At 36.3% G+C, this 13,519-nt stretch overlaps 1 protein-coding gene across 1 annotated transcript; it reads left to right on the top strand.

The window, feature by feature from the left end:
- Positions 1 to 2,574: 2,574 nt before the first annotated feature.
- Positions 2,575 to 3,376, top strand: LOC143647873 (protein PBDC1-like). The gene has a single exon (XM_077117571.1). The coding sequence runs from the start codon at positions 2,620 to 2,622 to the stop codon at positions 3,271 to 3,273; it is 654 nt and encodes a 217-aa protein (XP_076973686.1). The 5' UTR covers positions 2,575 to 2,619; the 3' UTR covers positions 3,274 to 3,376.
- Positions 3,377 to 13,519: the final 10,143 nt, after the last annotated feature.

Raw genomic sequence — 13,519 nt, forward strand, 5'->3', positions numbered from 1 at the left:
TTCACACCAATGGTCATATCAGCATTTTTAACCAATGCCAAAAGATGGAAATAGCCCATGTGTCCATCAACCAATGAACGCATAAACAAAATATGGTATATACATACAATGGAATACTATCCAGCCATAAATAGGGATGGAGTCCAATACATATGACAACATGGATGAACTTTGAAGACATCATATTAAGTGAAATAAGTCAGACACAAAAGGAAAAATATTGCATGATCTCATGAATATGAAACAATTAGAATGGGCAAATGCATAACCAGAAACTAGACTGCAGGTCCCCAAGGGCTAGAGATTGGTTGGGGAGAGAATGTGGAGTTAATGCTTAATTGGTACACAGTGTCTGTTTGGGGTAGTGGAAAAGTTTTCATAATGGGTGGTGGTGGTGGTGGTAGCACAACATTGTGAATGTATTTAACCACACTGAATTATATATCTTGATGTGGCTAAAAGGGGAAATTTTGGTTATATATATGTTGCCAGAATAAAAATTTTCAAAAATGCCTATAGGACTGTACACCCAAACAATGAACTCTAATGTAAATTATAGACTGTACTTAACAGCATAATTAAAAATATATGATTTCACTAATTGTGACAAAGTTATTACACTTGTACAAATTATTAATAGGAAAAACTGTGTGTGAAGGAGACATATTGGGAACACTATTTTCTGCATGGCTTTTCTGTAAATCTGTAACTTCTCTAATAAATCAAATTTTTTAAATGTGTAAGAAAACTGAAACATGTCCTGTGGATAGAAGATAAATTGCTACATTGGAAGGCACTGTGACAATATTTTTCAAAATTTTAAATGTGGGTATCCTTTTAGCAATGCAGTACTTCTGGAAATTAATCTTAATATATGCTTATATGAAAAGCTACATATTCAAGAATGTTTTTAAGAGGGGGGAAAAAAGAAAACAACCTGAACATCTCTCCATAGGAGGCTATGTCAAATGAATTTTATGGTGCATCCACACAATGTGTCCCAGTTATCTATCGCTGCATTAAAAAATGCCCCAAAAGTTGGCTGATGCCTGAGAAGGAGATGGAACCTTATAGTCTCATGGTGCTTGGGAGATAAAGTCCTACTAGAAACTACAAGAAACACGTGCTATGTCTCACCTTTGAGAGAGCTGAGATGGATTGACTCTAGCATTCGAATCCAACTCCGACCCAGCTCAATTCCTAATTGGACTAAGGTAGTCAGCCATTCACTCTATATGCCTAACAGAGGATGGGGGGATCCTTTCTAGAGAAAAATAATAAGGACTTCATTATATTCTATGATTCTTTCATATATATTTCAATTTTAAAATTACAAATGTGTGAATAGGTAGGAAAAATATGACCAATAAGCAAGGTGAGGAAGAAAAAAAGACAATAGATGCAGACTTACAAATTGTAATAAACAGTGTAACTACAATTTGATAAATAACTGCTGACAGCTTTCAAGCCCAACCCCTCTCTCTTCCCTTCTGTCTCTCATTTAGGAAGCTGATAAGAAAGCCTGAATGCTCCTCCTTTGGCCCTGGCAGGACATTCAAATATTGCAAGCCCTGGCGTGTATGCAGAAATCCTCCCCCTCTGTCTCATCCTCCAGTGACCATAAAATCCCAAGCCAGTTTCTTTTTCCTTCTCTATGAGATTATTTTTATACCTGTTTGGGGAGCTGCCATGCCCTCCCTGAAAAGCCATATTATGTAAATAAGAAACTTTTTCATACTCTTCAAAAAAAAAAAAAAAAAAACTTAGCAGCTTAAAAAACAGAACTCAGTAGGAAATGCTTTTTCCACTCTGCATGAGTTGGTTCAGTTAAAGGTTGGGGACTGAAATCATCAGAAACCTTGTTCACTTCCATGTCTAACAGCTGATGCTGGCTGTCAACTGGGACCTTAATAGGGTTGTCAGCCAAGCACTGACAAGTGGCCTCTCCATGTGTCCTAAGCTTCATCACAGCATAAGAACTTAATTCCAAAAGCAATATTCCAATAGAGAAATAGAGCCAGGCAGAAGTCTCACCATTGTCTATGCCCTGGGCTTGGACATGACACAGCATCACTTCTGCCATATTCCATACCTTAGAAACAAGTCACCAAGGCCCATTCACATGCAAGGTAAGGGGAATGAGATGTACTTTTTAATGAGAGTAATGTTCAAGAATTTTTGGACATGTTTCAAACCACCACAAATGGTATGTCATGCAACTATTATATAAAAAGAAAGCAGTGAAGTTAATCTGCATGTACTGATAAGGAATGATGTTCAAACTTAAAATTTTAAAAAGCAAGTTGTAAAGTATAACATTATATAATATGTGAAAAAATATAGGGATGTGTATTTATATCCAAATATTTTGTATATATGTAGAAATCCTAGAAGGATGTAGCAGTGGCTGTTAAAAACTATGCACTAGGGAGTGAGACAGAGAGAAGTGGAATGCAGGAGGACACGTTTAAAATGTTATTGTAGGCCTACCGCCACCCGGCGGGGGAGGGGACGGTGCACGCAGACGCAGCAGCTCCAGAGCATCCCTTGCCTGTCCCTCCCTTTCCAGGAAAAAAAAAATCACTTCCGGAGTTGAAGTCACGCTTTCCGGGCTGCAACATGGAGTCGGCAAGTGGAGCAGATGAGCTGGTTTCGGGGGAGCTGGTGTCTGTGGCACAGGCTCTTTCTCTCCCAGCAGAGTCTTATGGCAACGATCCTGATATTGAGATAGCTTGGGCTATGAGAGCAATGCAGCATGCTGAAGTCTACTACAAGCTGATTTCATCAGTTGACCCCCAGTTTCTTAAACTCACCAAAGTGGATGACCAAATCTACTCTGAGTTCCGGGAAAGTTTTGAGAATCTCAGGATAGATGTTTTGAACCCAGATGAGCTCAAGTCTGAATCTGCTAAAGAGAAGTGGAGGCCATTCTGCTTGAAGTTTGATGGAATTGTAGAAGACTTCAACTATGGTACTTTGCTGCGATTAGATTGCTCTCAGGGCTACACTGAAGAAAATACCATCTTTGCCCCCAGAATACAATTTTTTGCCATTGAAATTGCTCGAAACCGGGAAGGCTATAACAAAGCAGTTTACACCAGTGTTCAGGACAAAGGAGAGAAAATAGCTGACAACCAAGGAAATAAAAGAGCTGACAGAAAAGGAGAAAATGAGAAAGCCAGCAATGGAGGAGAAAAAGAGAAAGAAGCCAACAAAGAAACCAACAAAGGTGGTGAAACAGCTTTATCAGGTGGACAGGGAACAGCACTCTAGAAGCGCTGATTCAACTGAGCCTATAAGAACCACACTGCTACCTATACAGATCCCTTTGGATAAATGTATGTTTTTGTGCAATTGAAGAGTGCAGAAAGACATCTTTCTAACCTAATAATTATGAGCTGTTCTGGTCATTCCTTTTAGAAACTGCTTAAAGACTGTTAGTGGAGTCTTAGTTGATTGTTTCTTTGTTCTTACCACTGGTTAAGAAATTTTATAAATAAATTTCTTCCAGTTCAAAAAAAAAATGTTATTGTGGTAACATTTATACAACATGAAATTTCCCATTGTAATCATTTTCAAATATATGATTAGGATTTTTCTTTTCTTTTTAAATATTTTTATTGATAAATCTTCACAGACATACAATCTAGACAGAGTATACAATCAATGGCTCACAATATCATCACATAGTTGTGTATTCATCACCATGATCATTTTTAGAGCATTTGCATCACTCCAGAAAAAGAATAAAAAGTAAAAAGAAAAAACTCATGCATCCCATATCCCACACCCCTCCCTGTCATTGACCACTAGTATTTCAATCTACCCCAATTTTTTTGCACCTTACTCCCCCATTATTTATTTTATTTATTCTTTCTTATTTTTTTACTCATCTGTCCATACCCTAAATAAAAAGGGCATGAGACACAAGGTTTTCACAATCACACAGTCATATTGTAAAAGCTATATAGTTATACAAATTATGATATGCTAGTTTGCTAGCTACCAGAATGCAATATACCAGAAATAGAATGGCTTTTTAAAAAGGGGAATTAAATAATTTACAAGTTTACAGTTCTAAGTCCATGAAAATGTCTCAATTAAAGCAAGTCTATAGAATTGTCCAATTTAAGACACCCAGGGAAAGATACCTTGATTCAAGAAGGCCAATAAAGTTCAGGGTTTCTCTCTCAAGTGGAAAGGCACATGGCAAATATGGTCAGGATTTCTCTCTCATTTGGAAAGGCACATGGTGAACATGCATCATCTGCTAGCTTCCTCTCCAGGCCTCTGGCTTCATGAAGTTCCCTAGGGGCATCCTCTTTCATCTCCAAAGGTCGCTGGCTGGTGGACTGTGCTTCATAGCTCTCATCATTCTGTCATCCTTCTCTGCTTTCTCAGAATCTCTGAAAGTTGCTGGCTAGTAGATTCTGATTATCTCGGCCTTGTAGCTCTGCTCGGCTCTGCTGTGGCTTTCTCGTCATTCTCAAAAGGCATTCTCTCCAAGAAATGTCTCCTCTTTAATAGGGTACCAATACACTAATCAAGGCTCATGTAGAAAGGGTGGAGATACGTCTCCATCTTATCAAGTTTAATACCCACAACTGATCAAGCCATATCTCCATGGAGAAAACCTAATCAAGTTTCCAACCTATAGTACTTAATAGGAATTAGAAGAAACTGTTGCTCTCATAAAACTGATTAGGATTAAAACATAGCTTTCCTAGGGTACATAAATCCTTTCAAACTGGCGCATGTGATTGGGACTTTTATTTGTACTTTATATTCTTCTCTATGGTTTGAATTATTTATAATAAGAACATATTAATTTTATAATTTAACATGAAAAGAAAGACTTCATATTAGGTATAATAGAATTTCCATGCTTAAAAGTCCCATAGATGACATTACTACTAGACTCTGAAATGAAAATCAAAGGTACATATGGCTGTGGGTCAGCTCTTAGTTGAAAAGCACAAACAGGTTTAGATGTTTGATATTTGAGCAAATCTTTTTCTTTTAATTCATTTTACTTATAGGTAAAATATAGGACTAGAAGTATCTGCAATCCCTTACAGCTCTCACACTCTATAAATTATAAACCGGAGAAGCTTGAAATCTCAAAATGCAGGGCAAAGATTAAGGAAGCTGTATTGGAAATAAACCCAAAAGACATCAACATGACAGGTTCCTCTGTGAAAAGGCAGTTCTTGGAGTGGGCAGCCAGACGTTGGATATCGTGCATAATGTGACAAACAGGCTTCCTGAGACAGCTGCCTTCGATTCCGCTTAATAGTAATTGTTTTGTTATTTTGCTTCAAGACACAATGTAAAGAATTTCAATTTTTCTAATTTTCAAATTCTTCACATAAGTGTCTTTGCCATTTTTCTGCATTTCAAATAACTTTTCTCATTCCCTACTCTTTGAAATGAAACCCACTTTTAAAAAAATGAATCCGTCAGCATAAAGTAGTCCAAAAAAGCAAATCATGAGAATGCACATTTACTTTCTATCTCAGCTTTCCCCAATCTGCTGATGCTGCTAATATTTTTGACTGAATAAATAAACATTTTTTATGTTGTGTAGCATATACTTCACAACGTTCCCAAAATCTAAGACTTAAAAGTATTAACACAATTCAAGTGGAGGGCTTTTATTTTTTTCCTATTTTAGTGTCAAAGAAGGCAGTTCCCAAGTTTCAAAAAGGCTATGCCTTGGAACTTAGTTTTTAAGTTAGCTCTTTGGAACTAGGAATGTGTTTCTTCCCCCACAAAAACTATGTTATAAATTATGCATGCATTCTCAATCTAAACTATAATAGCCTGTTTAACCCATAGTGTAGCTAAAAGAGAGTACTTTGGGAACATGACAAAGAAAACAAACCCTTGTGAGTCAGAACAATAATGGAATCCTGGCTGCAACATGCCCCAGCTGAGCAAGTCATTTAAAGTCAATGAGCTTGTTTCCTCATCTGTAAAATAGAGATCACAAAATTTATTTTCCAGAATTGTCCTGAGGATGATCTGAGATTGTTACTTGCTCATTTCTTCCTTCCCGCCTAAACTTGATTAACTATGGTACACCTAGCATAAAGGCATAACCTTACTCATTTGAACCAGTCTTTTGTTTACTCCACACCACAATTATGGCATTAGCTAAGCTATATAAATGGGCTTTTCTAATTTTAATCATAGCCCCAAACAGCAACTGAGTGGTGGGACTGCTTTGACTATGAAGAGGCAAAAGAAATAGGTACTCAGAGCTCCTGGACAGCCTCTACTGGTGACAGCTTTTACCACAGTGGTCATCCATAATCATGAATGATTAAACCGCAGTCTCTAGAGTTAGAGGACCAAATTCAAAATCTTGGATCCACACTCACCAGCTGCACAACTTTAGCAATATGCTTAACCTCACTACACCTCAGTTTCCTCATTTGTAAAGTGGAAACAGTAATAGTACCTGTCACCTAAAATTTGTTTGAAAGATTGAACGAAGCAGTGCATGTATTTTAGTTCGCTAAAGCTGCCAGAATGCAATATGCCAGAAATGGAGCAGCCTTTAAAAAGGGAATTTATTAAGTTGCAAGTTTACAGTTCCAAGTTCTGGAAAATGTCCAAATTAACAACCAACAAGAGGTCACCTTCACTCAAGAAACGCTGATGCCATCCTGAACACCTCTGTCAGCTGGTAAGGCATGTGGCTGGCATCTGCTGTTGTCTTTGGCTTCTGGGCACCTCTCTCAGCTGGGAAGGCACATAGGGATGTCTGCGAGCTTTCTTCTCCAGCTTCTTGCTTCATGAAGCTCCTCAAGGGGTGATTTCCTTCCCCATCTCCAAAGGTCTCTGGCTGTGTGGGCCCTGTCAGCACTGATTTTTTTTCCAAAATGGTTCCCTCTTAAGGGCACCAGTAACCACTCCACCTTGAATGGGTGGAGACATGTCCCCATGGAAACCATCCAATCAAAATTTACCTCCCACAATTGGGTGGGTTGCATTTCCTCAGAAACAATCAAAAAGTCCCACCCAGCAATATTGAATGAAGTTTAAAGAACATGGCTTTTCTGGGGTACACAAAAATTTCAAACCAGAACAGCATGTAAAACTGCTTAGGGGAGTGCATTTTAGACTTTATTTTCCATAGCTTAAGTTTGCTAATTATAGTTTTTATCCATTGAAACTGAAACAAAAAGTTTATACATAAAAAGAGACCATGCATACACTATTAAATTCAGTTGGAAAAATATTACAAATTCATTTCAAAAAGTAACCTTGTATTTCTTTTTTTTTTTTTTTTTTTTTTTTACGTGGGCAGGCACCGGGAATTGAACCCAGGTCCTCTGGCATGGCAGGTGAGAACTCTGCTTGCTGAGCCATCGTGGCCCGCCCAGCTTTGTATTTCTTAAAGGACACTTTCCACACTTATGAATTCAGGATCTGAAGTTTTATCTATATTCATAGTGCACACTGGTGAATTATTGTAAAGAATGAATCTCAGTCCCTAAAAATGCAATTTTATTGTTTTATCAAGTTTCTATAATTATTTAAGTTTTATATAGCCCCTATTCAGCCAGTATGACAGAAACTTGATGTATTTTGGGCTTCAAATTAATTACATCCAATTCATAAGAACAACACAGACACAAGGTATTAGGCAGACATCTAGTGTTTGATATCATCCATCCACATAATTGTCTGCAGAATCATCCTGTTGAGTCTTGAGTCATCACCTCACATAAGTTGCTAAAAAAAAAACATTCCTTATCCCTGTCATTTGGCCTCTTCCATCTGGATGGCTCTTCTGTTTCTCACTATAATTGTTCTGCTCCTTTCAGGACCCACTAGGGAATGGAAATGGCTGCAGAGAAGCCATCTTCTCTCTACTTTCTGAAGTTCTGACAAGGGAGCAGAAAGCTCTAGGATTCGTCATCTATATTCATTGTTCTTCCATCTTTTCTCCCCTCCTAGGGTTTAAGGTGTGAAAAATCCTTGAAGGTTTGTATTAGTTTCTCAGAAGCTAAAGCAAATACCATAAAATGGGTAAGCTCAACAATAAAAATTTATTGACTCATGGTTTCAGAGGCTTGCTTCCTTCTAGGATTGTTATCCTCTGGCTGACCAGAACTTTTTGTGGTTCCTTGGCTTTTCCATCACAAAGCAATGCTCGTGATGGTGTCTTCTTACTCTTATTGGTTCCATTGACTTCCAACTTTTGGCGGTTCCCTGTGGCTTCCTTGTCTGTGCGCAATTTCCTTTGCTTATAAGGAATTCAGCCACATTCAATTAAGGACCACCCTCAGTCAGTTTGGGCACACTTTAACTAATAATATCTTCAGAGGGCCTATTTACAAATGGGTTCACGCCCACGGGATCAAGGTTGGAACTGAACATGCCTTTTGTAGGGAACATGATTTAATTCCCAAAAGAGGTCTTCAAAGCAAACTTCAGCTTTCTTCTGGTAACCCTCAAAGGACTAAGGATGGTGTCTGTATGTGGTGTGAAGTGTGGAGAAAGGCAGTAAATTATGGGAGAGAATGACAATAGATATCTCCATGTTCAGGTCCTTTCTATGCTACTCCGTTAATAGAAAGCTACTTTTTCTTCATTTTTTTATTGCATTCTTTCATTTTGCCTTTCCTAACTGGAGTTGTGCTAAATAATTTTGTTACTATTATTTGCAGCTGATTCTCATACTACCTTGCTTAGGTTTTATTTATTTATGTCCCAACTTGTTCTGGAGCTTTCTAGCTAGTCAATTCATATTGACACCATTATAACATCATAAATCTCTGCCTTCATTCTCTTATCCATGCTACGCCCTTTTTTTTTTCTGCATGCTCTCATTTTTCCTGATTGGGAGCATCTATAGGTCCATTTATATTATGGCTCTATTTTTACTGGCATTTTGAACTAGTATTCAGTTCATGCAGCTCAGTTATTTTCCAGGTCAATTTGATTTATATTTACAATGTTGTGAGGATCTATATAAAATGCTGTCTCCCATTTTGTCATTCAGAGGAAACTTATCACATTTTCCAGGAAGATCAAGGTCAAATTGAAGTTATTTCTCTTCTTTTACATTCTTCTTATGAGGTATGTCTGTACTATACACTACTGAATTTCAATTTGAATGAGTTGAGGTTTCATCTTTTGAAACTCTCTGGAAATATAGATATTTGGTTATCAATGTAAGAGCTCTTTACTCACCATAGGAAACATTTTAGGAAGTCAAGCTCAAAACCTAAGTAACAGACTGATTTCCATTTCTAATGCAATGGCAACATTGTTCCATATGAAGACTTATTTAAGTAAAATATTACTTCAAAGGAAATGTACAAACCAGAATACACATATAGAGTCAGAGCATAAAAGAAATACAAAAGAAATTTTAAAAGATTGTGAGCCAGATGGTGTATAATAATATGACAATAATATGTTTATTTAAGCCATCAATACCGAAAACCTTGAAACTGATGATATTCTTTCATTTTAGCATTCTATTTGGTCATCCATTCTGTCCTTCTAAGGACAGGTTATGTTTTGTTTTGTTTTTTCCTATAGACAGTTTCAAAGGCAGCTCCAGTTTATGTTTACATTTAAAACTCTCAGAAGCATTTCTAAAGCCACCACAGAGAAGAAACAAACAGAGAAATTCATTGTTTTCTGTACCAGAATTTGCACTATCTTTTCATAGAAATGGATAGAAAAGATCTATCACTTCAGGTGGGAAAGAGGAAAGAGAAAGAAAGAAAAATCACTGAATGTACAGCAAAATTGATTAACAATGGATAACAACAGAGCAAAATTGATTGACAATAGATAAAAATTATAGATTGATAACTATTTTACAAATTTTTACTTTGTGACTTTGTATAATTTTCTAAAGCTATTTCACAAAATGTGAAATACAAAAATAGAGATTGGAATTTATAATATTTTATTAAAAGAAAAATACACACAACATTTTTTAGAAAACTCCTCTCCTCTTGGACAAACACAAACAGCCTGTGCAACTTTGTGGAGAGAGAATATTAATATATACTTTCACTTAGGGAATTTGTCCTTAGCCCGAACTATTTCAGATGAGTTTTGTAACCTGCAGGATACTGTAAACAATCAGAAGCGATTTTCTACACTGCCCCTAAATTCAATGAACAGTAGGTCTGATTGATTGCTTTATAATTTTTCCATAATTAACCCAAATTTCTTCCTACTGAAGATTCTGAGTTGCGATTTCATATTCTGTACTCAGAGAGTTGAGATCATTTTGTTACCACACTGGACACACACAGCTATCCTCTCTGGATTCATCCTCTTGGGAGCAACAGCTTGCTGATGCCCTATGAACAGTCTCGAGAACAAGACAGCAGGGAACTGCATGAGCCTAACAGGTGCTGACAGAGCCAGAATTCTTCCAGTCATCCTGTACTCTGCAACACGATTCTCTAACCAAATAGCCCAAATAGCCATAGGCAACAGATGCCATTATCCTGAGATTGGGTAAACATATTAGAGAACTAGAAATTTATGTTTTTAATAATAGCAAGACTATGTTTTTAAAGCCCTTTTCCTACCTGTAACAATAGAAAAAATGCTCCTGATAAATCCTTCAGTTTAAAAATGGGAAATCATATTTATGCTATGATTATTGATGTATAAATTTCATAGGCATGTAAATAAAAGAAAGTTCTAGAAAACTAGATATCTTCCTTTTAGTTAAGATAATTGAATTATGAGTGAATCTGCTTTCTCTAAGTTTAGATTTTCTGTTGTCATTACAATCTTGTTTATACAAAACATCTACATACAAGACAAAAACTCATTCTTAAATTTGAAAAGAATTGAGACTACATTTCCCACAGTTGACTCTCTATATTTTAATTAATCACTTTTTTCAGTATTCCTTAATTCTTTGATTTATTAACCCAAATAAAAATGGGCTTCAATATCTACCCAAAGTTTCTGCCTATTTCTAAAGACAGTTAGAAAATTCAAGTAAAAGCAATATGTTGAAAATGCTTCCTTGCACCAACCTTATGAAACAAGTTTTTTAATAGAGGTTGAAAGCTTATTTGTGCTACTTTATGTGGTTAAAATTAATATAAATTTGTAGAAAGCTTTGCAGGATTCATAGTAATAATTATAATAAGAGAAATATTATTTTATGCTAGGTTCTGGGGATACTGAGATGAAATTAACACTCCCTAGTCTCAAATTCTACATAGTCGAATAGGTGAGACAGATATTGATTCGTAAATAAATGACTAGAATCTAGGCTAAAAACAATACTAAATATACAAGTTGCAGTAATTTGGACCGTTTTCAGTGATGGGGAAAAACAGATTCTCAAAACAGGTTATATTTTATCTGGGGTTTTAAAAAATAAATTGTTTTTCACCAGATAGAAAAGCTAGGGAATAGTATTTTAGACAAAGGCAAGAGACTATCAAATCTTGCTCTGTTTGGAGGAAATGATTTCATGTTACTGTTGACCAAGTTGAGAAATGGCAAGAAAGGCAGGTAAACACGTAATGAGATATGCCATGAAATAGCTTTAACTTGAATATATAGCTGAGGAGAGACCATGGAAAGGTTTCATGCCAGTGAGAGAGAAGACGTGAGCTTTGTTACAGTGTTAGCAGGTAGCTTCATTTATCTGCACAGAATCAAAAGGCAAATGATGAAATCCCTTCTCTCCATTCCTCCAGCTCTTAGTCTAATTCCAAGGGAAATCACTTCTACCTCTTATTCCAGTAGTAACCTTCAATATTGTTAAATCAAATGTGTGTGCTATTTTCTTGATTTATGAATTATAAACATTATGCCCTTTCTATTTGGGTAGAAAAGGTTTTAGCTGGAGTGACTAAGTGCTTTATTTTGTTCCCGACGTCCCACTTTTCTCCTATCTGGTATAAGTATTAATAACGCTCCTTTTCACTTTCAAAAGAGTCCCAGTTTAGAAAACAAAATACATTCTATGTAGTCACCCTTCCTTTAGTTCTCACAACCACCTTATCTGTATGTCCCCTCCTCCTTATATAATTACATGATTTTTTTCACGTCAAAATGAGAAATTATAAGAGTTAACACTTACCGAATGATTATTACTCATCAGGCATTCTTCTGTGTACTTTATATATATTAACACATTTTATTCTCATATAGTCTTATGAGATGTGTTCTTTTACAGGCAAGGAAACTGTGTCACAGAGAAATTAAGCAGCTCACTTTGGGTTATACAGCTAGTAAGAATTGTAGATAGGGCTCAGTCCAAGCAATTTGTTACTACTTCATTATAGTCATCCTTATGACAATATAATAGTATTCAATTCAGAATAAAATAAAATCTAGTTTATTTCTTGTTTTGCTTTTGTTTATTTTCTTGGAATTTTGGGGTCTCTTTTTAACCTGATTAATTTTTCTAATATCTTTAATTCTTTCTAAATGCTCAATCCATTATATCTACTTTATCAAGTTTACTTCGTTTTTCTGTAGAGCTCCCTCTTGGACAATCAAGCATATCCTCTCATTCCAGTCTAGACTAACTTTTCTCTGGTCTTGCTTCCAAGTTCTCAGGTCTTTCTTCGTTTATGTCCTTGTTTTCTTGGCATATATTCTTTTTTTCTTCTTAGAAAAGGGTTGCATAAAGATAAATTTCTGAGACTATGAAGATTTGATATCTTTTTTTTTCCTCACACTGGATTGCTAATTTGGCTGAATAGAATATTTCAGCTTGAAAACAATTTTTTGCCAGAATTTTGAAAACAATGTTCATTATCTTCTAGCACTTAGAGTTGCTTTGAGAAATTCAAAGGCATTTCAATTACCATTTGCTCTAGTTTGCTAGCTGCTGGAATGCAACACACCAGAGACAGATTGGCTTGCAATAAAAGGGGATTTATTTTGTTAGTTCTTCAGAGGAAAGGCAGCTAACTTTCTTCTGAGGTTCTTTCTTACATGGGAAGGCACAGGATGATCTCTGCTGGCCTTCTCTCCAGGCCTCTGGGTTCCAACAACTTTCCCCAGGGTGATTCCTTTCTGCCTTTCCAAAGGCCTGGACTGAGCTGCGAGTGCTGAGATGAGGTATGCTGAGCTGCTTGGGCTGTGCTATGTTGAGTCTCTCATTTAAGCACCAACCAATTAAATCAAACATCATTCATTGCAGCAGGCACGCCTCCTAGCCGACTGCAGATGCAATCAACAATAGACGAGGTTCACATGCCATTGGCTAGTGTCCACACCAATAGAACTAAGCACCTTCACCTAGCCAAGTTGACACCTGAATCTAACTACCACACCATTCTTTTGTACTTGATTTATATTCTCTCTGAAATATAACACTGTCCATTTAATCTGAAAGCCAATGTTCTTCAGTTCTCAAAATTTTTCTTTTATTATTTCTTTAAAAATTCTCTCTCTCAATTTTCCCTACTAGTTGGATGATGGAATGTCTACAATGATATTATAGGTATTTTATTATTTCTACTTGTTTATCTTCAATACTTTTTATTTCTTACTT

The sequence above is a fragment of the Tamandua tetradactyla genome, chromosome 10, assembly GCF_023851605.1.
Source record: "Tamandua tetradactyla isolate mTamTet1 chromosome 10, mTamTet1.pri, whole genome shotgun sequence".
NCBI classification, from domain to species: domain Eukaryota; kingdom Metazoa; phylum Chordata; class Mammalia; order Pilosa; family Myrmecophagidae; genus Tamandua; species Tamandua tetradactyla.